Below are 24343 nucleotides of genomic sequence, written 5' to 3'. Positions count from 1 at the left end.
TCAAAGCACCTCTGTTTTCTGGTTGTTCTCCTTGCTCAGTGAAGAAGCCACTTTGAGAAGTGATGGATTTGTCTGTCTTCCATTTTCTGTGGCTTCTCTTTTCCCTCCTTGGTCCATCGTGACTCAGCAGGTTCTGCTCCACCATCTCATCCTGTGCTGTTTTCAAATATTTCCTTCTCTTCTGTCTCCACTGCAAAACACCTGCTGGATAAGAGAGAAGGAAAACATGGATGTCACAGAGAGAGAGAGATGGAAACTGAGACATTCAATGTAATATGTTTTGTCTTTTTGATACACTTTTGGGCCATTGCTGTCTAAGCGGGCAGTAAGTTGCCATCATGGGTGAACTTTCTTTCCACTCCGCTCAATATCAGGTTTTGCTGTTGCCTCAGTTTCACCAGCAAATTTCTACCTGTAGAGATTTTACTCTCGAGAGGATATATTTTCTCAGTCTGCAGGTGGAAGCTTACATTGGCTTTAGGAAGCATAGCTATATTGTTTGTCCATCAAAAGGTTAGATTAAGATTTCTAATTATTGATGTATTGAAACTTTTCTAATGCTCAAGAGCAGACAATACAGCAAAAGTAGCAGACTATGAACGTAGGGAAAGTAGTTGTGAACAACAAAACAACAAAAAGTACAAAGCAAAATTGAAAAATTTCTGCACAAGGCATATATATAAATATATACAACTCAAGAGCAGTACAGTTTCCCTAGCAAACAAAAGCTACATAGAGTGGGTCCTATGTCCATTACTTTTAGTGGGTCTACTGTAAGTTGGTGTAGCATGGGATGACCTCAAAAATAGCCTTGTGTGCTTGTCATTAAGACCTGGAGCTAAGAAGCAATTCTGCCTGGGACCTCCCTCCCCAATATGCATTACCCGGGAGTCCCATTACTTACCAGTATCCATACCTCTCTGAGCTGTGGCTTCACTGGGAGCTCTTCCTTGAAAAATGGGCCTCTGTCTAACCATTTCCTCATGCACAATGCAGGAGTCTTGTTCCTTGGTGGCATCAACAGCAGGCTGGAAGGTGGATTCATTGGGGCCTTTCCAATCTCTTCCACCAGCAATAGGTTTAACTACATCCTCCCCTGGGTGTGTTTCCTCAGGATACCCAATTCTGATATGGACTGTGTGCTTTTGTAGGACACCTTGGTCATACACAATGCAGATGTCTTGTCCTTTAGCAGCATCACCAACAGTCTGGGCTGGAGGTTCACTGGGGACACTGGAGTCTAGTTTGCTGTGAACAGTACCCTCCACTGAGAGCGTTTCCTGCAAACATGCTTTTCTCTCACAGATATTGGGGTTGTGCCAGATGTTTTCCTCACCTACAATGCACACATCCTGCTCCTTAGCAGTACCAGGAACTGTCTCCAACATGATTTCCCAGGGGGATCTGCAACTTCCTCCATGAAGAAGGGGTACCTCCTCCTTCTCCTCAACTGGGTGGGCTTCCTGCTGACCCTCAGTTCTCTTATGGACGATGGGCTTTGGCCTGATGGGTTCCCCATAGACAATGCACAGGTCTGGCTCTCTAGAAATATCAAGCATCATCATCCTGGCTGTGGCATCAACAACGGTCCGGGCTGGAGTTTTACTTGGGACACTGGAGTCTCCTTTGCTGTAAACTGGACCCTCCCCTGAGCTGATTTTCTGCAAACACATATTTCTCTCGCAGGTGTTGGAGTACTGCCAGATGTTTTCCTCACCTACAATGCACACATCCTGCTCCTTAGCAGCACCAGGAATTGTCTGTACTGTGATTTTCCAGGAGGCTCCAGAACTTCCTCCATGAAAAAGAGGTTCATCCTCCTCATCAACTGGGTGGGCTTCCTGCTGACCCCCCGTTCTCTTGTGGATGATGGGCTTTGGTCTGATGGGTTCCCCATAGACAATGCACAGGTCTGGCTCCTTGCAAGTATCAAACATCATCATCCTGGCTGTGGTCCAACTGGGCTCCTTGCAACCTTCTTCGTAGGCAAGGGTGTCTTCTGCTTCATTTACTGGCTGCCACTTTCCCTTTGCCTATATAGCAAAGTAGATTGTTTGAAACAAGGTATCTTGAGAAACAGGAAATACAGAGAATTACAAGCATAAGAAGTATCCTGTTCAGCTCAGCCTTCAAAGGATACATTGTGTGTCCCATATGTACACTAGACACCCTCCATCTTACTGTTTTAGGAAAATAGCTCCCAAATTAATCTTTTCCTTCATGTTCCTTCATGTACACAAAAGAATAGTAACTTTGGCCACTTAGCTCAGTACTGTCTACACTGACTGGAAGCTGCTCTCCAGGGTTTCATATGGGAAGCCTCTCCCAAGCCCTACATGGAGATACTGGGGACTGAACTTGCCACCTTCTGCAATGCAAGGCAGGCATGCCACCACTGAGCTGCCTTCCTTCCTCCTAAGACTCTTTTGATCTTTGCTCCAGGAAATGTAGCAACCTCCACCTGCAGAAGCCCTCATTCACATCCTATCCCTCTTTTCCTTTCCGTTGTGGACTCTGGGTTGCAACTCTGCCTTAAACAAGCCACCCTCTCATCTTTGTGCTTTGATTTATGAGGTGAGCGGCAGCCCTTTTTGTACATTCTTTATATTTGCTATTTCATGATATGGCGAACCTCACCAGGAAAGAATCAAATATCTAAAGGAATTGCAGGAGAAACTGTAAATATTAATTGGATACATGGCTGCATAGTCCCCGGTAGAGAGCCCCAATTAGAACTGCCAAAACAAGATCAGATATGAAAGCGGCTCAGGCTGAGGGGGAAAAAAATGGAGATGGCTGATGTGCAGGAAGAAAAAAATAATGGCCTCCCCTACCGGGCGTGGGGGGGGGGGGCTGGAGCTATTTGATGGACTATAAAAGGGGGGTATTTCACACAAAATTGGATTTGTCTGAATGGATTATTCTCATATATGGATTAAGGAGAAAGTGAGGTGACTCTTGGATTTCTGCTGGCTTTCCTAAGGCCTGTGGAAAGCTGGCTTGGATTTTAGAGGTACTGAAAACAGTCTCTGCATAAATACTGATTGTGAAGTATGCTCCATGGCATTGTTTTTTACTGAAACATTGGCCCGTTAAGAGATCAGAAAGATCGCCGTGCCATAAAGTTTATCAGTTGACGGAGTCTTGGAAGAGAGCCCAGAGTCTTTGGAGCTAAAAGCAGTGGAGCGGAAGAAGGGGCCATTGGGAGGACTGTGTTTTAAAAGCAACTGAAAGAGAACAACATGGCATAAAATTTGCCTCTTGCATGTTAACAGATATATGGACTTTGTTAAACAAGATTGAGAGTCATACACCAGTGAATGTGAGATAAGGATGGTTAAGATCGGAAATATGAAATTGGAAAACAACAAGAGAGAAGAAAGCAGAAAATAAAAGACATTTTCTCTTGAGATCCAGAACATAGGAGGTCCCCTTCTGAATTTTTTTACAGTTGCACTGTATAATTGGCTGTGCTGTTTGTATTATGATTTGGCAAGATTTGATTTGTCACCAATTGGAAGGTTTTTAATTGAAAATGAATTAACAAAAAACAAGCCCCCCCCTTAGGGAAATATTTCATTAATGCAAAACACGAAGGCAAGAGACGCCCTTCCCAAGCCCCACCCCATCTTAACCTCCCAGGGGAAGAAATCTCTCTCTTGCACCCTTCCTTGCTACCCACATTCCTCCTCCTGCACAATAAGAAATCCCTTGTTTTCACTTTCTCATTCTTCCAAAGGGCTGTCATCCTTGGACTCACCCGGGTTCTATCTTGAGTTCTTGGTAGGCTCCAGCTCACCCGTTCTGGTAGACATTGGTGAATTCACAGACTTTCCTTCTTCATCTCAAGCCCCTTCACTGTCCCACTTGGGTGTTTGCTCAGCTAAATGAGGCCAGGTGCTGATAGTTTATGTGGGAAGTGCAAAGGATGCTGGGAATTGGAGTTCACAGAAAAACAAACTGTGGCAGGAAGGAAGTGTGATCTGAAAAGAGAAATTAAACAGCAGAGAGAGAAAGACAGAAATGCCCTCTTTCCCCCTCCTGCGCTTTGAGTTGCAGCTTTCTTGTTTTTTGTTTTTATTTCAACTGTGGCCCGGTTTCACATACTGTCAATATAATAACATCAACTTTTGTCAAAATAAAAAAATTCCTTCCAGTAGCACCTTAAAGACCAACTAAGTTAGTTCTTGGTATGAGCTTTCGTGTGCATGCACACTTCTTCAGATACACTGAAACAGAAGTTGCCAGATCCTTCTATATAGTGAGAAGGTGGGGAGGGGTGTTACTCAGAAGGGAGGGTGTGAATGGGAGATTGGCAGATAGCTGAGAGAGCCTCTTGACGACTCTTAACGACTGTAATAGGTCTTACAGGAAAAGGCAAGGGGTGGGAAGGTGAGAAATGGTTTAGTCATGTATAGTGAGATAAGAATCCAATGTCTTTGTTCAGTCCAGGTCTTTTCATGGTTTTAAGTTTGGTAATGAGTTGTAATTCAGCAGCTTCTCTTTCCAGTCTATTTCTGAAATTCCTTTGTAGTAAAACAGCTACTTTGAGATCTTGTATAGAATGTCCTGGGAGATTGAAGTGTTCTCCTACTGGTTTCTCTGTTCTGTGATTCTTGATGTCAGATTTATGTCCGTTTATTCTTTGGCGTAAGGTTTGGCCTGTTTGTCCAATATAGAGAGCTGAAGGACACTGTTGGCATTTGATGGCATACACAATGTTAGACGATGAGCAATTAAATAGTCCCGAGATGGTATGTGTGATGTTGTTGGGGCCAGTAATGGTGTTGTCCGGGTGTATGTGGCAGCAAAGTTGGCATCTGGGTTTATTGCAGGCTCTGGTGCCAGTGTCCGTGCTAAGTCTGGTTGTAGTATTATTGTGGGTTAGGAGTTGTTTAAGATTGGGTGGCTGTCTGTAGGCAATGAAAGGTCTTCCTCCCAGAGCTTGAGAAAGAGAACTGTCATTGTCCAGGAGAGGTTGTAGATCTCTGATGATGCGTTGTACTGTTTTAACTTGGGAGCTGTATGTGATGACTAGAGGTGTTCTGTTATTTTCTTTTTTGGGTCTGTCTTGCAGCAAGTTCTCTCTGGGTATCAGTCTGGCTCTGTTGATCTGTTGTCTAACTTCATCTGCTGGGTATTTTAGTTCTGAGAAGGTTTGCTGTAGGTCCCTTAGGTGAGAGTCTCTGTCTGTAGAGTTGGAACAGATGCGGCTGTAACGTAGTGCCTGGCTATATACAATGGACTGTTTGGTATGTTTGGGATGGTAGCTAGAGGCATGTAGATATGTTTGTCGGTCAGTTGGTTTGCGGTATAAGGTGGTGTCTATGCGCCCATCCTGTATTTTTATAGTAGTGTCCAAAAAATGTATTTCTTGCATAGATTGATTCATTGTAAGGTTGATTGTGGGGTGAAAATCATTAAATTTCTGGTGAAAGGTGTCCAGGGTCTGTTGACCATGTGTCCAGATGATAAAAATATCGTCAATGTATCGCAGGTACAAGAGAGGTTTGAGTGGGTAGGAGTTCAGAAAACGTTGTTCTAAATCTGCCATGAAGATGTTGGCATACTGTGGGGCCATGCGGGTGCCCATTGCTGTGCCGCTGATCTGAAGAAACAGGTCATCACCGAATTTGAAGTTGTTGTGGGTAAGGACAAATTGGCAGAGTTTAGTGGCAAGGTCCGCTGTGGTTTTATCATATCAGATCTGGAAGGAGAGGAGCTGGGAAGAATAGCAGAGTCCCCCATCACAGTGGTTCAGGGTAGGGGGAGGTGAGGGAGACCGGGTTATGCCCAGATGGCACACCCCCTGCTGGTGTTAACCCTTGCCAGTCCTCAAGCCATCAGGCTGAAGCCGGATAGATGGATAGGACCAGTGCCTAAGCCAATACCGCTCTTAAGTAAAGGTAAAGGTACCCCTGCCTGCACGGGCCAGTCTTGACAGACTCTGGGGTTGTGCGCCCATCTCACTCAAGAGGCCGGTGGCCAGCGCTGTCCGCAGACACTTCCGGGTCATGTGGTCAGCGTGACAAAGCTGCATCTGGCGAGCCAGCGCAGCACACGGAAACGCTGTTTACCTTCCCGCCAGTAAGCGGTCCCTATTTATCTACTTGCACCCGGGGGTGCTTTCGAACTGCTAGGTTGGCAGGCGCTGGGACCGAGCGACGGGAGCGCACCCCGCCGCGGGGATTCGAACCACCGACCTTTCGATCGGCAAGCTCTAGGCGCTGAGGCTTTTAACCACAGCGCCACCCGCGTCCCTGTACCACTCTTACCTGTAACCAATAAAGTTGTGACCAATTTTAGCCCATTACCCTTAATTATGGTGTCTTGTGTTGTTATTTACCACTGGTGGGAGGCGGGAACTCGCCACGCAAAGCCACTTCTGACCTTGGGAGGAGGTGGTGTTGCAGGCTCACGCCCCCAACACGTGCGCGGTGGCTGGCTTGCAGCCCCACGTGAACTGGGGAATCCTCGGGCCGCGTCATCCTCTGAGCCAGCCAATTGGCTGGCTCGGGGTGTGTGGTTTGCCCCATTTAAGGCAAGCGCAGCCCGGGGATCGCCCTCTTTCAGATCGCTCAGCTGACCGGTTTCCCACCCGCCCGCCCTTCAAGGTTTCCTTCTGACCTTGCTATGGACTTTGGTTGGTCGCCGTTAAGGGGCCTGGGAGGAGTTTTTTCCACTTAGCAAATTGGCACCGGCCATGTGGTTTTTTGCCTACCTTGTAGCAAATCGCCACAACTTCTCTGGTCTTGGCAGTTAGGCATTGGTAGGGGGATTGTTATGTAGATGAGATGGGGGGAGGAGTGCCATCCCCCAAATATTGAAGGGTAGTTCGGTGAAGGATTCCGGGGGGCGTTGCCTTGTCTGAAGCCTATGGAGGTCAGGGCCTAAAGTACGCCCCCAAGCAGTGACTCCGGGGGGAGTGCCTAGTTGATGTGCATCAGTTCCTCTCCCCTAGTAATGCTGGAAACTGTAGCTCTGTGAGGAGAATAGCAGGTCTCCCCTAACCCATCTCAGCACTCTTAACAACCTTCAGCTCCCAGAATTCCTTGGGGGAAGCCATGACTGTTTAAAGCAGTATCACATTGCTTTCACTGTATGGGAAACCCAGCAATATTTAAGTTTGGTAATGAGTTGTAATTCAGCAGCTTCTCTTTCCAGTCTGTTTCTGAAATTCCTTTGTAGTAAAACAGCTACTTTGAGATCTTAAAACAATGGAAAAACCTGGGCTGAACAAAGACATTGGATTCTTATCTCACTATACATGACTAAACCATTTCTCACCTCCTCACCCCTTGCCTTTTCCTGTAAGACCTATTACAGTCGTTAAGAGTCGTCAACAGGCTCTCCCAGCTATCTGCCTATCTCCCATTCCCACCACCCTTCTGAGTAACACCCCTCCCCACCTTCTCACTATATAGAAGGATCTGGCAACTTCTGTTTCAGTGTATCTGAAGAAGTGTGCATGCACACGAAAGCTCATACCAAGAACTAACTTAGTTGGTCTTTAAATGCTACTGGAAGAAATTTTTTTATTTTGACTATGGCAGACCAACACGGCTACCTATCTACTACCAGCAATATGGGTGGGGTATAAAGAATAAATTATTATTATTATTATTATTATTATTATTATTATTATTATTATTATTATTATTATTATTATTATTATTATTATTATTTATAATTATTATGTTGTGAATGTGCGCTAAGTGTGCTGGAAACCGCAACCTAAATTGGAAAGCTGCATCCATTTTTGTTGTGAGGAGCCAGAGAAAACAGAAGAGTACAAACTGTAATATTTATACAACTTTATTATTCAGGATTGGTAGTCTCAAAACAAATCTAAAAAGCAGAAGCAGCTACTGTGCCAATTTTACATTTCCAACGGAGAAGCCTCTGAAGCCTTTCAAACTTCCCTTCCTTCCTTGGGTCAATCCTTCTCTTTGGTTTCAAAAGAATCACGTAAATTATCCCCAACATGGTTACTTCAGCCGGATGAATTTATTGGGGAGAAATTCCCAGGGTCAAGAGAGAAAGGTGCTGGTTGACTTTGCTCTGGCCAAGGAAAGAGCTGAGTTTTCTCTAGATTCTCCCAAGAGCAATTTTCATAGCATAACTTATTAAAATGAAGGCACTTTATTATATGTAAAAAAACTTTTCAACAATCACATGGAATCCACACAAACAATAAACAACAAGCCAGTTGAGGCAATGAGTTTTAGTCACTTAAAAGACCCAAGAACCTGCCCAAAGCATGTATTATGTGTGTGTATTGGGAGGTTCAGGTGGGGACAGGCCTCTGGGTGGCTCCTGCGACGCTCAAAAGATGGAAACCGAGGCTGAGGTCACATTTGCACCACCCCTTTAAAGCACATTTATAGCTTTTCTATGGTTTGTTAAAAGAATTCTGGAAACAGTAGTTTGTACTTCATAGACCTACAATTGCCAGCTCCCTTAAGAACTGAAGTTCCCAGGATTCCTTGGGGGGGAAGCTTTAAAAGTATTGTGTGGATGCAACCTTCTTACCATAGTTGAAGTTACATGGTTTAAATCCGCTGTGTGTTCTCACCTACATAAGGTCTCGATTCATCATCTAAACTCAGACTGAGATTTGAACCCTGGTTGGGCGTCTCCCTTGTGTGGTGCTTTTGATGCCTCTTGAGGTTTGATTTACTGGTGAAGCTCTTTCCACATATTGAGCATTCATGGGGTCTCTGCCCTTTGTGAATACTCTGATGTCTAGTAAGGTTTGACTTCTGAGCAAAACATTTATTACAGACTGAACATTTGAAAGGTTTCTCCCCTGTGTGAGTTCTCTTATGTTCTGTAAGGTGTGAGCTGTGTGCGAAACATTTCCCACACTTAGAACATTTGTAGGGCTTCTTCTTTGTGTGAGTTATTTGATGTGCATTAAGGTATGAGCTGCGTGCGAAACTTTTCCCACACACAGAACATTTGTAGGGCTTCACACCTGTGTGAATTATTTGATGTGCATTCAGGTTTGATCTCACATTAAAGCTTTTCTTGCACACTGTACACTTGAAAGGCTTCTCCCCTGTGTGGGTTCTTTTATGTACTTTAAGGTTCCATTTATTGCGGTAGCTCTTTCCACAGTCTTCACATTTATGTGATTTCTGTCCTGTGTGAATCTTCTGATGGGCAGCAAACTGCTTCTGATTCCTGAAGCTCATGCCACACTCCAAACAAGTAAATCGCTTCGCCTCTGTAGGGCATGTGGGGCTGTTTCCATTGTTTCTGCTCCCACTGCTTATTTCTCCAGATTCTGCCATTTGAATTGTTTTCTCCTTTTTGGATGTTCTCAAAGAATCTCTGTTTTCTGGTTGTTCTCCTTGCTCAGTGAAGAAGCTACTTTGAGGAACGATGGATTTGTCTGTCTTCCGTTTTCTGTGGCTTCTCTTTTCCCTCCTTGGTCCATCGTGACTCAGGAGGTTCTGCTCCACCATCTCATCCTGTGCTTTTTTTGAAGATTTCCTTCTGTTCTCTCTCCACTGCACAACACCTGCTGGATAAAGAGAGAAGGAAAACATGGATGTCATAGAGAGATGGAAAGAGAGTGATTCAATCTAATATATTTCGTATTTTGTTACACTTTTGGGGCCATTGCTGCCAAAGCGGGCAATGAGTTGCCATCATGGGTGACCTTTCTTTCCACTCTGCTCAATATCCCGAGTCTGGTTTTGCCATTGCGTCAGATTCACCAGCAAGTTCCTAATCTTTATAGCAAATATTTTCTCAGTCTGCAGGTGGAAGCTTACATTGGCTTTAGGAAGCATAGCTATATTTTTTGTCCATCATGAGGTTAGATCAAGATTTCTAATTCTTGGTGCTTTGAAACTTTTCTAGTGCTCAAGAGCAGACAATACAGCCAAAGTAGCAGACTACGAACATAGGGAAAGTAGTTGTGAAGAAATAACAAAAAATCAAAAAGTACCCAGCTAAATTGAAAAATTTGTCTACAAGGCTTCCCGTATTTTTCGCTCTATAAGACGCACTTTCCCCCTCCTAAAAAGTAAGGGGAAGTGTGTGTGCATCTTATGGAGCGAATGCAGGTGGGAGGCTCTGCTCAGCGCTCCCCTTAAAGAGCCGTGTGGAGCGTGTGTGCGGCTCTTGGGGGCTTTTCCCCGAGGAAGAAAAGCGCTGTGATCCCGCTGGCTTAGCCGCACGCAGCCTCTCTCCGGCAGAGGTTGTGCGTGGCTACCCCATAAGCCCGGCCTGCGCAGTGATCCCACTTGTTTTCCTGGCTTCTGGGATTCAGAATTTTTCCTCTTGTTTTCCTCTTCCAAAAACTAGGTGCATCTTATGGTCTGGTACATCTTATAGAGCGGAAAATACAGTGTGTATATACACACACACTGTGTACAACCCAAGAACAGTACAGTTTCCCCAGCAAAGAGTCCTGCTGTTTCCCCAGCAAGCAGAACCTAAATAGAGTGGGTTCTATGACAGCCAAAGTTTCATCAGTCTCCAAATGCAAGTTTAGATTGGCTTTAGGGAGCATAGCTATGTTGTTCGTCCTGGTTAGAGCAAGATTTCTGATTCTTGATGCATTGAAACTGTCAGGGAACTGCCATCAGCTCAGAGGCGAGTGGTGGAAGAGCATTTTTGTTACAGGGAGCCTCCGAAGATCTTGCAAAGCATTTCTTCCTCTACGAGGAGGGAAGCCCTGCTTCCAGTGGGGAAGGGGCGCAGGGCGCAGGGATCAGAAGATGCTAGGAAGAGCCTCAACACCGAGCCTGAGCAAAGGGGAGGGGAGGCAAGTACCCCTTTGCCAGTGTCCACGTTGTGCAGTAGGTTTGCACACACACAGAGAGGAGAAGGATGGGGGTCACACGATTGTTATGCTGGGTAAGGTATAAGGACCGCCCACTCCCAGATTCTGCTAGCGACTGAGCAGACATGGACTTGTGACGCTCTGCACTGTAAGATAGGTTGTACAGATAATGAAGCCTGGAAAAGACAGGTTGGAGTCTTGCTTGTTTGCTCTCGAGCAACCACACCATCACCTGACAGAAACTTTTCTAGTTCTTAAGAGTAGAATATACAGCAAAATACTATGAGCAACAAATGAAACATCAAAAAGTACATAGTTAAAGTGAGAAATTTCTGCACAAGCCTTTGTTAGCAATTTCACTCTTCCGAGGCTGCATTTTGTGATTAGTGGAAATCACACGGTCTGTCGGAAAGGAAGCATGAGAACCGGATATAATCCTATCTATATGTATTATGTGATGCACTTTCACTTTTGCCTGTTCTCTTTTGGAGCTGAATGAGAGAGAGCGTCATGATTCTGTGTCTGTGTAATATAGTGTAAATAAATACATAGTTTAGATCTACGGATGGTTCATTCTTCTTGCTGTGCATTGTCAGAAGATTAGCGTGCATAAATCAAGTTGGTTTATGTCGCTGGAGCGCCCTGGAGAAGAAGGGAATGCCTTTCCAGAGCTATGCTCTCCGAAGGACGCTCGGAGATTGGGGGGGGGGGGGCTGCAGATAGCCCGGAACGCTCTCCCAGCAGCCTTACATATATATAAAACTCAAGATCCTGTTTTTATTCCAAATGATTCTGGTAATTAAAGGACCAGGGCAATTTATGGAATGACAAAAAGTACTACCGAGGTTCATCTGGCAAGGGAAAAAACCAAGGATAAAATCTAAACTTTTAATAGATAAAAAAAGAAAGAGGTGGATTCTCAATGCCATATATGAAACTCTATTACGAGGCATCCTGCCTGTGTTGGTTGAAAGAGTGGATAACATTGGAAAATACGGATTTACTAGACTTGGAAGGTTATGATAACAGATTTGGGTGGCATTCTTATCTTTGGTATGACAAAGTAAAGTTTATAAAGGGTTTCTAAATCACGTGATAAGAAAGTCAATTTATGCAGTTTGGGACAAATATAAAAATCTGTTAGAACGAAAAACACCATGGTGGCTATCTCCAGTAGGGGCACTGACTGTTAAAAAATTAAATATTGAGGGAAGGTGGGCCACCTATGGTGAGATATGGATGGAAACCGATAAAGGATTAAAACTTCAATCATATAATCAAATAGAAGAAGTACTTAGGGGTTGGTTGCAATATCATCAAGTAAATGATATATTTAATGGAGATAAAAGCAATTTAGATTTCGAAAATAAATAATCTAGATTTCAAACCGAATTGTTGGAGCTCAAAGTTAAATTGCTATCAGAGATGTATACAGTGGTACCTCGAGTTGTATACGCTTCAGGTTACAAACTCTGCTAACCCAGAAATAGTACCTCGGGTTAAGACGTTTGCTTCAGGATGAGAACAGAAATTGCTGTGCGGCGGTGCAGCGGCAGCAGGAGGCCCCATTAGCTAAAGTGGTGCTTCAGGTTAAGAACAGTTTCAGATTAAGAATGGACCTCTGGAACAAATTAACTACTTAACCTGTGGTACCACTGTATATAATTTCTTTTTTAAAATTTCTGCACAAGCCACACACAAACACACACAACTCAAGAGCAGTATTGTTTCCCCAGCAAAGAGTACCTACATAGAGTGGGTTCTATGACAGTCAAGGCCTGGAGCTCAGAAGGAATTCAGCCTGGGACTTCCCTCCCCAATATGCATTACCCGGGAGTCCCATTACTTACCAGTATCCATATCTCTCTGAGCTGCGGCTTCACAGGGGGCTCTTCCTTGAAAAATGGCCTTCTGACTAACCATTTCCTCGTAACCAATGCAGGAGTCCTGTTCCTTGGTGGAATTAAGAACGGCTTGGAAAGTAGATTCATTGGGGCCTTTCCAATCTTCTCCGCCAGCAACAGGCTTAACTACATCCTCCCCTGGTTGTGTTTCCTCAGGAAACCCAATTCTGATATGGACGGTGGGCTTTTGTAGGACACCTTGGTCATACACAATGCAGATGTCTTGTCCCTTAGCAGCATCAACAACAGTCTGGGCTGGAAGTTGACTGGGGACCCTGGAGTCTAGTTTGCTGTGAATGGGACTCTCCACTGAGAGGGTTTTCTGCAAACACGCTTTTCTCTCACAGATGTTGGGGTTCTGCCAGATGTTTTCCTCACCCACAATGCAGACGTCCTGCTCCTTAGCAGCGCCAGGAACTGTCAGCACCGTGATTTCCCAGGGGGATCTGCAACTTCCTCCACGAAGAAAGGGTACATCCTCTTCCACCTCGACTGGGTGGGCTTCCTGCTGACCCTCAGTTCTCTTATGGACGATGGGCTTTGGCCTGATGGGTTCCCCGTAGACAATGCACAGGTCTGGCTCCCTAGAAGTATCAAGCATCATCATCCTGGCTGTGGCATCAACAACGGTCCGGGCTGGAGTTTTACTTGGGACACTGGAGTCTCCTTTGCTATCAACTGGACCCTCTACTGAGTGGGTTTCCTGCAAACATACCTTTCTCTTGCAGGTGTTGGGGTACTGCCAGATGTTTTCCTCACCTACAATGCACACATCCTGCTCCTTAGCAGCACCAGGAATTGTCTGTACCGTGATTTCCCAGGGGGATCTGCAACTTCCTCCAGGAAAAAGGGGTACATGCTCCTCCTCCTCAACTGGGTGGGCTGGGTGGCCTTTCTTCTGACCCCCCGTTCTCTGGTGGATGATGGGCTTTTGCCTGATGGGTTCCCCATAGACAATGCACAGGTCTGGCTCCTTGCAAGTATCAAACATCATCATCCTGGCTGTGGTCCAACTGGGCTCCTTGCAACCTTCTTCTTAGCCACAGGAGTCTTCTGTTTCATCTACTGGCTGCCGCTTTCCCTTTGCCTGTTTAGGAAAGTAGATTGTTAGAAACAAAGCATCTTGAGAAACAGGAAATACAGAGAATTAGATGTTCAGTTTCTGTTAATTGATTCTCATGGGAAACTTGCAGATTCTGGCGTCACACAATTAACTCAAGGCAGTGTCAATTTACTCTTGGCAGAAAGCCCAGGTCTGCTTGACCTAGAAACTGCTTACTCTGATTGGTTAACGACCAGCACTCAACTCTTATCTAGGGATTGCTAGCTCAGTTTGATGTGAGGTGTGTTAGGAGTAGAAGTGCTGTGTATGGTTTTGAGAGAGAGAGAAAGAGAGGATTTATTTTGCTTTTATTTGTATGCAGAAACTCTGCTGGTTTTATTTTCTCCTTTTAATAAATCCTGTAAATAGTTATTCTGAGTCTAGCTGACTAGTCATTACCGCCGCAACTAGCTTCTTTGCTGTGCAGGAAAACTCTGCTACGTTTGGGCTAAAGCCAATAGGGCTATGCCTGACACTCCAAAGTTCCATGAGGTTATGGGCATTGTGCTGCCAGCCTGAGTTGCGGTGGTGTCAGCATCAACGGCGTTGGTTCCAGTAGTTCCAGAGGTTGTTGTTCCTGGCTGGTTCCTGACCGTGGTGAGCTGGTGACGCAGCGGACAGAAGGACAACAGCTGCAGCGTGTGAGTGCTGGGTGCTGTGGTTCCTGTTTTCTCTCTCGGTGGTCATGAGTAGCTGGTTCCGGGTTCCAGGGACATCGCTCTCAAGATGGCCTCACAACCAGTTCAGATGGCTTTTGAGCGTCTGAATGACTCCAATTACTTGCTGTGGTCGGAACGCATGCAGGCAGTGCTGCAGAGGGATCGTCTCTGGCAAGTGGTGAGTAAGTTTCCTGCGAAGCCTGATGATGAAGACCTCGATAAAGACCAAAGAGCAAGGGCCACAATTGTCTTGGGGCTGGAAGATTCCCAGTTGCCGTATGTGAGGGGAATCAATACAGCTAGAGGTGTGTGGCAAGCACTTAAAGAACTCCATGTGCGTGGGACAGCGGTTTCCAAGCTGTTCATTCACAAGGCATTGTACAAGGCAATGTTACAGCCTGGGGTTACAATGCAGGAACACCTACACAGTTTACAGTTAAAGTTTGCAGCGCTACAGGAAAGAGACTGTGCGTTAGACCAGCAGGAGAAGGTGGCTATTATTTTGAGTTCTCTCCCGGAAAGCTGGGATAATTTAGTTTTGTCTCTAGAAGGCATACAGGAGCATGATTTATCAGTCAGTTACGTTACTGGGCGTTTGATTGAAGAATGGCAGAAGAGGCAAGAAAGGTCGTTGGCTGCAGAGGCTTCTACAGGCGGGCGGTTTGGAAGGAGTTCTCATGCCGTGCCAGAGGTGAAGCAAAAGCAGCGTACCGGTGAGGAGTCAGCGTTTGCTGTTAGGCGTTGTTTCCGATGTGGGTCCTCAGCGCATCTAAAACGACAATGTCCGGAGTTGGTCAAGTCTCAGTGGCCGGTGCAAGAGCAGAGACGAGATCAGCAGCAGCAGCAGCGTAAAAAGAAATTCTTCAAACGAAAACAGTCGGCTCAGCTGGTGACCGGCGAGGTGAAGATTGCTGATGAGAAACAAGCTGTCTGGGTGGTCGATTTGGGAGCATCTCGCCACATCGTGAACTCAGATGACTTGTTTGTTTCCAAGAACTCAGCACAGCGCAGCCAGGTGGCTCTAGCAGATGGAAGTACTTCCGAAGTGATTTCAGGGGGTGCAGTTTTTGTTCCTTGTCTTCGTGAATGCCTGCAAAATGTACTGTGTGTGCCTTCATTAAGGAGCAATCTGATGTCTGTAGATTGTTTGCTAAAAGCTGGGTTTAAAGTGCATTTTGAAGGAGACAGTTGCATGATTAAGAAGGCTGGTGAGATTTTAGGCACTGCTAAGTCAGAGGGAGGCTTGTTTTGGCTTAAAGCAGGATCTCAAGTTGCAGCAGTAGTCAGTAAATCTCAGCCTGCAGTGAACAACAAAGCTATACATGACAACTGTGTGCACTTATTGCATAGGAAATTGGGGCATGCTGGCTGGAAAAGTGTACTAAAAATGTCTGAATTGGCTGATGGGGGTAATTTAAAGAGTTGTAACAAGTACCTTGATTGTAATGTGTGTAAAAAGGTTAAAACCCACAGAGTCTCTTACCCCAGAAGTGACAGAGATAGTGAGTCACCGCTACAGCTGGTTCACATGGACGTAATTGGTCCATTTGCTGTAAGCAGGGGTGGATCGCGTTTTTCACTAACAATTGTGGATGACGCTACACGTTATTCTTGGGTTTTTCCCATGAAGAATAAGGGTGATGTGTTCACTAAGTTTAAAGGCTGGGTGGCATCTGTGGAAAGATTTCTATCCACTAAACTTAAAAGGATTCAGACGGACAGAGGTGGCGAATTTATGTCAAATGCCTTTAGAGATTGGTTACAGAAGCGTGGCATTGGGCATAGAAAAACGAACGTTTTTCCCCCAGAGGAGAATGGCGTTGCAGAGCGAAAAAACAGATCTTTACAAGATATGATGTTTGCCATGCTTGAAGATGCTGATTTGCCCATGTCTTATTGGGGGGAGAGCATGCTCACCGCGTGTTATCTCCAAAATAGGCTCTTTCATCAAACAATAGGTACAACCCCGTACTTTAAATTGTTTCAGAAAAAACCCAAAATTGACCATTTGCATGTGTTTGGATCAAAGGCCTGGGTATTAATTCCGAAACAAATGAGGAAGAAGGGAGATCCTAAGACCAAACAGTTAGTGTTTGTGGGTTACCAGGAGCTGGGAAAAGGTTTCCGCTTTGCTGAAGGGACAAATGGCATTGTGATCTCCAGGAATGCCAGTTTTTGTGAACATAGTGGCTGGGAGAGACTACATGCCAATACTGAGGTTTGGTTTGAACCTTCCCAGGAGCTTCATGACTCTAAAGGTAGACACAGAGAATCAGAGTCTGAGGGGGAGGAAAGTTCAGATAAGAGCTCTCAGGAAAGTGAAGTTAGCCAAAGACCAGTTGCTAAGCAACAAAAGAGAGGTCGTAGTTCTGAGGAGGAAAGTGGGTCAGAAGAAAAATTTTCTCCCAGAAGATCTAAAAGACAAAACAAAGGAGTGCCTCCGGTGCGTTTTTCTCCAGATACTGCAAATGTGTTTAGTGTGATTGCAGAGCCCAAGAGTTTTCAGGAAGTGTTAAAGTTACCAAAAGAGGAGGCAGAGTGCTGGAAACAGGCAATGGAGGAAGAGATGTCCTCTCTGAATGAGCACAAGGTTTTTACACCAGTAGCAGCGCCTGAGGGGGCAAAGATTGTAGGCTGCAGGTGGGTGTACAAACTTAAACCTCTGGTGACAGGAGAGTACAAATACAAAGCTCGTTTAGTGGCTCCAGGATATTCTCAGAGGCCTGGAAAAGATTATGACGAGATTTTTTCCCCTACTGCCAAGGGGGACAGTGTAAGGCTGATCCTAACGCTTGGAGCAAAGAGAAAACTCCTGTTAAACCATTTTGATATCCAGACTGCATATTTACATGCATCAATATCAGAAGACCTGTATCTAGCCGAACCGCCTGGTTATGAGACAGGTTCCAATAGAGTGTTGAAATTAAACAAAGCTCTATATGGTCTCAAACAGGCTGCAAGATCTTGGAACAAATGTTTCCATGAGGCCTTAGTGTCATTTGGTTTCAAGCAGAGTACAGCTGACAATTGTGTTTATGTACGTGGTACAGGCAGTGATCAAGAGTTTTGTCTGATTTATGTAGATGATGTATTGTATGCCTGCAAAACAGATAAACAAACTAAAAGGTTTGCCAAGCAATTGTCCAGTAAGTTCAAAGTGAAAGACTTAGGCCCGGTTAGGACATATCTAGGGTTGGAAGTGTGCTGGGCCCAAGATGGCAGCTGTCTAATTAGTCAGCAGAACAAAGTTAAACAACTACTGACTACATACAGGATGCAGGATTGCAAAGGGGCAGTGGTGCCTATGGATCCAGGTTTCATAAAAACACTTCATGTAGATGAGAGTCCTGAATTTGAACATCCTGATGTATAGCACTCTGTAATTGGAAGTTTATTGTATCTAGCACAGTGGTCCAGACCTGATATTAGTTATGCAGTAGGCATATTAAGTAGATTGGTCTCAAAACCCACACTAAATGCCTGGAAAGGGGTAAAACAAGTTCTGAGGTATCTCAAACAGACAATTGGCTATATGTTACAATTAAATTCTTCAAAGGATGAAATGTTGAGTTGCTTCTGTGATAGTGACTGGGGAAATTTGCCGGATAGAAAATCTGTCACAGGACTAGTCATAATGGTCGGTGGAGCTTTAATCAGCTGGCGGTCACGCAAGCAAGACGTTGTAAGTGTGTCATCAACGGAATCAGAGTACGCCGCATTGAGTGAATTGTGCAACGAGGTGATTTATTTCAAGCATTTGTTAGCAGATTTAAATGTAAATTGTGGAGAACCAGTACAAGTTTACATTGATAATCAAGCTTGTATAACCTTAAGTAAAACAGAGGGTTTCAAATCGCGTTCCAAACATATCTCTGTAAAATACCAAAATGTACGTTGCTGTGTACAGGACAATATAATCACATGTACTTATGTATCAAGTGAAGAAAATGTAGCAGATGTATTAACTAAACCATTGGCAAAGGTAAAGAACAAGCGAATGTGCAAAGGTTTAGGTTTGCTGGAAAAATGATCTCCTACATAGGTGTATTTGATGTTAATTGTTCAGCAGAATCTGTGAGGGGGTGTTCAGTTTCTGTTAATTGATTCTCATGGGAAACTTGCAGATTCTGGCGTCACACAATTAACTCAAGGCAGTGTCAATTTACTCTTGGCAGAAAGCCCAGGTCTGCTTGACCTAGAAACTGCTTACTCTGATTGGTTAACGACCAGCACTCAACTCTTATCTAGGGATTGCTAGCTCAGTTTGATGTGAGGTGTGTTAGGAGTAGAAGTGCTGTGTATGGTTTTGAGAGAGAGAGAAAGAGAGGATTTATTTTGCTTTTATTTGTATGCAGAAACTCTGCTGGTTTTATTTTCTCCTTTTAATAAATCCTGTAAATAGTTATTCTGAGTCTAGCTGACTAGTCATTACCGCCGCAACTAGCTTCTTTGCTGTGCAGGAAAACTCTGCTACGTTTGGGCTAAAGCCAATAGGGCTATGCCTGACACTCCAAAGTTCCATGATTAGAAGCACAGGAGCATCCCCGTATGCACACTGGACACTCACTGGTTTAGGAAAACAGCTCAGAAATGAATCTTTTCCTTCATGATCCTCATGTACACAAGAGAATAGTAACTTTGGCCACTTAGCTCAGTACTGTCTACACTGACAGGCAGCAGCTCCCAGGGTTTCATATGGGAAGCCTCTCCCAAGCCCTACATGGAGATACTGGGGACTGAACTTGCCACCTTCTGCAATGCAAGGCAGGCACGCCACCACTGAGCTGCGTTCCTTCCCCCTAAGACTCTTTCAATCTTTGCTCCAGGAAATGTTGCAACCTCCACCTGCAGAAGCCCTAATACACATCCTGTCCCTCTTTTCCTTTTTGTTGTGGACTCCAGGCTGCAGCTCTGTCTTAAGCAAGATCCCCCTTCTTAGTGAAAAATGTGAACAACGCAAAACACAAATGGCAAGAGGATGCCTTCCGGACCCCACCCCATCTCAACCTCCCAGGGGAAGAAATCTCTCTCTTGCACCCTTCCTTGATACCCACATTCCTCCTCCTGCACAATGAGAAATCCCTTGTTTTCACTTTCTCATTCTTCCAAAGGGCTGTCATCCTTTGACTCACCCAGGTCCCCTTAGGGATGCTGCCGAGGGCAGTGTTGTGTCCGTGTGATTTGAAGTTTGAAGTAAAACAGACAAAGGAAGATCCCTAATCGTTAATAGGGAGAAATCTGTGCTTTCTACAAGGGACAGAGTGATTAAACGTGAGATTGTATATAAATGATCTTCTCAGTTACGTTTCTGAAAGTAAAGCTATTTGGAATATAAATAGTCTGGATATTGCACATGATCAACACACAAACACGCCAACCTTTTTTCACGATCCCCGCCTATCGCTGAACTTCATTCCTTCTGCCTAAGACTCTGATGATATTTGCTCCTGAAATGTAGCAACCTTTACCTGAAGAAGCCCCAAAACACACCCTGTCCCTCTTTCCTCTTCTGTTATTGACTCTGGGCTGCAGCTCTGCAAGGACTCTCCCTTAAGCAATCATGCTCCTACATGGACACTGCCCCTTAGTGAAATATTTAATTAATGCAAAAGCCAAGAGGCTACCCTCTTGACCCCACCCCAGTTTACCCATCCACGGGGAGAATTCCCTCTCTTGCACTCTTCCTTGCTGACCATTGTCCTCCTCCCACAAAACTGGAGAGCCCCTTGTTGTCACTTTCTCATTCCTTCAGAGGAATGCCAGCCTCCTTTGACACACCCAGGTCATCTTAGGACTAAGGCAGGTCTACATTTGAGACTCAGAGCAGCAGCCCCTTGTGAGATCAAGTCTGCATTTCAAATGCCACAAAGGGGAAGAAAGAGGGGGAAAACAGGGACCCCCAGTTCAGAAATTTCTACCCAATTCCAGCATGTCTTATCTTGAGTTCTTGGTAGGCTCCAGCTCACCCCTTCTGGTAGACACTGGTGAATTCACAGACTTTCCTTCTTCATCTCAAGCCCCTTCACTAACCCACTTGGGTGTTTGCTCAGCTAAATGAGGCCAGGTGTTGATCGTTTATGTGGGAAGTGCAAAGGCTGCTGGGAATTGGAGTCCACAGAAAAACAAACTGTGGCAGGGAGGAAGCATGACCTGAAAAGAGAACTCAGACAGCAGAGATAGATAGATAGAGCAATGGATAGATGATAGATAGATAGATAGATAGATAGATAGATAGATAATGATAGATAGATAGATAGGTAGGTAGGTAGATAGAGATCCTCTTTTCCCTGTGCACTTTGATTTATTGCTTTCTTGTTTTGTTTTGTTTTGAATTTGTTGTTGCCTGGGCTACTGTCCTCCATCTTAGGATGATGCAGCATTCAGCCATCTAATTGGACATGTAGATGGCGCTACTTAACTGGCCAGCTCACCCCTTCAGACAGGCAGTGGTGAATTAACAAAATTTCCTTCTTTATCTCAAGCCCCTTCACTGTCCCTCTTGGGTGTTTGCTCAGAGAAATGGGGCCGGCTGTTAATCGTTTCTGTGGGAAGTGCAAAGTTTGCTGGGAACTGGAGTTCACAGAAAAGCAAACTGCAACAGGGAGGAAGCGTGATCTGAAAAGAGAAATTAAACAGCATAGAGACAGACAGAAATGCCCTCTTTTCCCCTCCTGCCCTTTGAGCTATAGCTTTCTTGTTTTTTGTTTTTGTTTAAATTGTGGCCCGGTTTCACATATTGTCAATATAATAACATCAACTTTTGTGGTTTTCTTAAAAAATTTTTTTGACCCTGGTAATGTTAGCTTGACCACAAGCTAGTCCAGCATTCTATTTTCTACAGTGGCCAATCGGATAGTTCTAGGAAGACCAGTTACTGGACGTAGAAGACCCAGAATCTGGTGTTCAGAAGTTGAGGGGTCCTGAACATGATGGTACTATTGTGCATCAAACCTTTTGTAGCAATGAATTTTATACACTGTAGAGTTGCCATATGTCTGGGGAAACCTGGACATGTCCTCTTTGGGGGCGCAACATGCCCACCTGGGCAGACTTTTTCTTTTTAAAGGAAATGTCTAGGTTTTGGGAGGGTTATTTGGGCTCAGGCAGCTGGAGATAGGCCTGCTGCTCCAATGGTTTTAACTGTTTTACATTTGTGTGTGTTTGGTTGTTCTCTGTTATTATTGAGGGAGTGGAGATGTGTCTGGAAGCAGAGGAGCTGGGAAGAATAGCAGGGTCCCCCATCACAGTGGTTAAGGGTAGGGGGAGTGGAGGGAGACCGGGTTATGCCCAGATGGCACACTGCCTGCTGGTTTTAACCCTTGCCGGTCTTCAAACCATCAGGCTGAAGCCGGATAGACGGATAGGACCAGTGCCTAATCCAATACCGCTCTTACCTGTAACCAATAAAGTTGTGACCAATTTTAGCCCATTAACCTTAATTATGGTGTCTTTTTTTGTTATTTACCACTGGTGGGAGGCGGGAACTCGCCATGCAAAGCCACTTCCGACCTTGGGAGGAGGTGGTGTTGCAGGCTCACGCCCCCGACACTGGTGGGAGGCGGGAACTCGCCACACAAGGGAGATGCCTTTTCCAGAGTTGGGTGTACCGGAGGACACTCAGAGTTCCCCAACCTGGGGAATTGATGATGGTTGAGAGAACTGCTGGTTTTGGGGGACATCACTGTGAGCAATTTCACTCCTCCGATACTGCAGATGAGATTGTTGTAAATCACATGCCTGTTTGGGACGATGGTGGGAAAGGAAGACAGTCTTATCTCTTCTGCTGTGGATCCTATTATACTGTACTTTCACTTTTATTTCTTTCTGTTTGTTCTCTCAGAGCTGGAGAGAACGGACGTCATTATGCTTTTGTCTGTACCTAGTGTGTAAATAAATAGTAGATTAGCTCTACGATGTCTCACGCTTCTTGCCGTGTTTTGCCAAAAGCTTAGTGTGCATATATCATTATGATGCATGTCTAGAAGCACGCTGGAGAGAAGAGAGATGCCTTTTCCAGAGCTGAGCGTACCGGAGGACGCTCAGAGTTCGGGGGGCTTGCAGGCACCCCCAGGGCATTTTCCAACCATCAGCACCAAGGTGACTGGCTGTGGATATCATGATGACCGTGGGTCTGTCTCCACATGTCACCACCCGAGGCATGTGGCCGGCCACACTCTGGTCCTTGCTTAATCAATTGGGGTTTAAGAGGGGGTTGCAAAAATGGGGAACCTGAGAACAGGCCTTTCCTGAGGAGCCTCCTCACTCCTGGAACGCTCTTCCCAGGGAGATTCTCCTGGTTCTTTCCTTCCTTATTTTTAGGCACCAGCCGTTCAGCCAATGAGTGAATGCAGAGCTGTGAGTGATTTGTGAGTGGTTTAGATACCAGGCAATAGGAATCCTCTGAGTCCTCAAAAGCTGCTTCTCCTTTCCTTTGAGTGTACTTATTCTGATCCTTGTGCCTTTAACAGCTGTCTTACTAAATAAAATCCAGCTTGTCTTCTGCAATTCACCAATCTTTTAGGGTTCTTTGAGCAGCTAGGGCAAAGTGGTTTAACCATCAGTTTTGCTCCCGCAGTAATGTTGGAAACTGTAGCTCTGTGAGGAGAATAGCAGGTCTCCCCTAACCCATCTCAGCACTGTTAACCTTTAGCTCCCAGAATTCCTTGTGGGAAGCCATGACTGTTTAAAGCAGTATCACATTGCTTCCACTGCATGGGAAACCCAGCAATATGGGCGGGGTATAAAGAATAAATTATTATTAATATTATTATTTATAATTATTATGTTGTGAATGTGTGCTAAGTGTGCTGGAATCTGCAACCTAAATTGGAAAGCTGCATCCATTTTTGTTGGACTGCTGCTGCTGCACTGTGAGTTGGGAAGGCCGCTCCCTCCTCAGGCTGATTCCACCAGGCCCAGGGGGCGGGGCCTAGACTGACTCACCACTGCCACAGCTTAAGAGGCCGCACGAGGCACCGGAACACCACTGCTGCTGCTGCACTGTGAGTTGGGAAGGCCGCTCCCTCCTCAGGCTGATTCCACCAGGCCCAGGGGGCGGGGCCTAGACTGACTCACCACTGCCACAGCTTAAGAGGCTGCACGAGGCACCGGAACACCACTGCTGCTGCTGCACTGTGAGTTGGGAAGGCCGCTCCCTCCTCAGGCTGATTCCACCAGGCCCAGGGGGCGGGGCCTAGACTGACTCACCACTGCCACAGCTTAAGAGGCCGCACGAGGCACCGGAACACCACTGCTGCTGCTGCACTGTGAGGTGGGAAGGCCGCTCCCTCCTCAGGCTGATTCCACCAGGCCCAGGGGGCGGGGCCAGACTGACTCACCACTGCCACAGCTTAAGAGGCCGCACGAGGCACCGGAACACCACTGCTGCTGCTGCACTGTGAGTTGGGAAGGCCGCTCCCTCCTCAGGCTGATTCCACCAGGCCCAGGGGGCGGGGCCTAGACTGACTCACCACTGCCACAGCTTAAGAGGCTGCACGAGGCACCGGAACACCACTGCTGCTGCTGCACTGTGAGTTGGGAAGGCCGCTCCCTCCTCAGGCTGATTCCACCAGGCCCAGGGGGCGGGGCCTAGACTGACTCACCACTGCCACAGCTTAAGAGGCTGCACGAGGCACCGGAACACCACTGCTGCTGCTGCACTGTGAGTTGGGAAGGCCGCTCCCTCCTCAGGCTGATTCCACCAGGCCCAGGGGGCGGGGCCTAGACTGACTCACCACTGCCACAGCTTAAGAGGCTGCACGAGGCACCGGAACACCACTGCTGCTGCTGCACTGTGAGTTGGGAAGGCCGCTCCCTCCTCAGGCTGATTCCACCAGGCCCAGGGGGCGGGGCCTAGACTGACTCACCACTGCCACAGCTT

General features: G+C 45.8%; 2 protein-coding genes and 1 long non-coding RNA gene across 4 annotated transcripts; 1 reads left to right on the top strand and 2 right to left on the bottom strand.

The window, feature by feature from the left end:
- Window positions 1–769: 769 nt before the first annotated feature.
- On the bottom strand, window positions 770–3850 carry LOC308580987 (uncharacterized protein). 2 transcript variants are annotated; one of them, XM_081183376.1, is made up of 2 exons: window positions 3800–3850; window positions 770–2033 (listed from the first exon to the last, which is right to left on the bottom strand). In XM_081183376.1, exon 2 carries the CDS (start codon window positions 1941–1943, stop codon window positions 897–899), a length of 1047 nt encoding a protein of 348 aa, XP_081039502.1. In that variant the 5' UTR covers window positions 1944–2033; window positions 3800–3850; the 3' UTR covers window positions 770–896. The 2 variants fall into 2 exon arrangements, with proteins under 2 accessions (XP_081039502.1, XP_081039503.1); XM_081183377.1 differs by lacking the exon at window positions 3800–3850 and adding an exon at window positions 2141–2174.
- A 4114-nt stretch (window positions 3851–7964) lies between these two features.
- Window positions 7965–13555, bottom strand: LOC308580717 (uncharacterized protein). The gene is made up of 2 exons (XM_081182787.1): window positions 12649–13555; window positions 7965–9529 (listed from the first exon to the last, which is right to left on the bottom strand). The coding sequence occupies exons 1-2, from the start codon at window positions 13307–13309 to the stop codon at window positions 8553–8555; spliced, it is 1638 nt and encodes a 545-aa protein (XP_081038913.1). The 5' UTR covers window positions 13310–13555; the 3' UTR covers window positions 7965–8552.
- A 294-nt stretch (window positions 13556–13849) lies between these two features.
- LOC308581339 lies at window positions 13850–18868 on the top strand. Its single transcript, XR_014004988.1, has 2 exons — window positions 13850–17107; window positions 17574–18868. It is a non-coding gene; the product is annotated as an uncharacterized lncRNA (long non-coding RNA).
- The last annotated feature ends 5475 nt before the right edge of the window (window positions 18869–24343 follow it).

The sequence above is a fragment of the Podarcis bocagei genome (genome assembly GCF_964188305.1).
Source record: "Podarcis bocagei genome assembly, chromosome: 2".
In the NCBI taxonomy this organism is placed as follows: Eukaryota; Metazoa; Chordata; class Lepidosauria; order Squamata; family Lacertidae; genus Podarcis; species Podarcis bocagei.
Note: the sequence above shows the minus strand (reverse complement) of the source record. Positions and strands in the feature narration are given on the sequence as shown.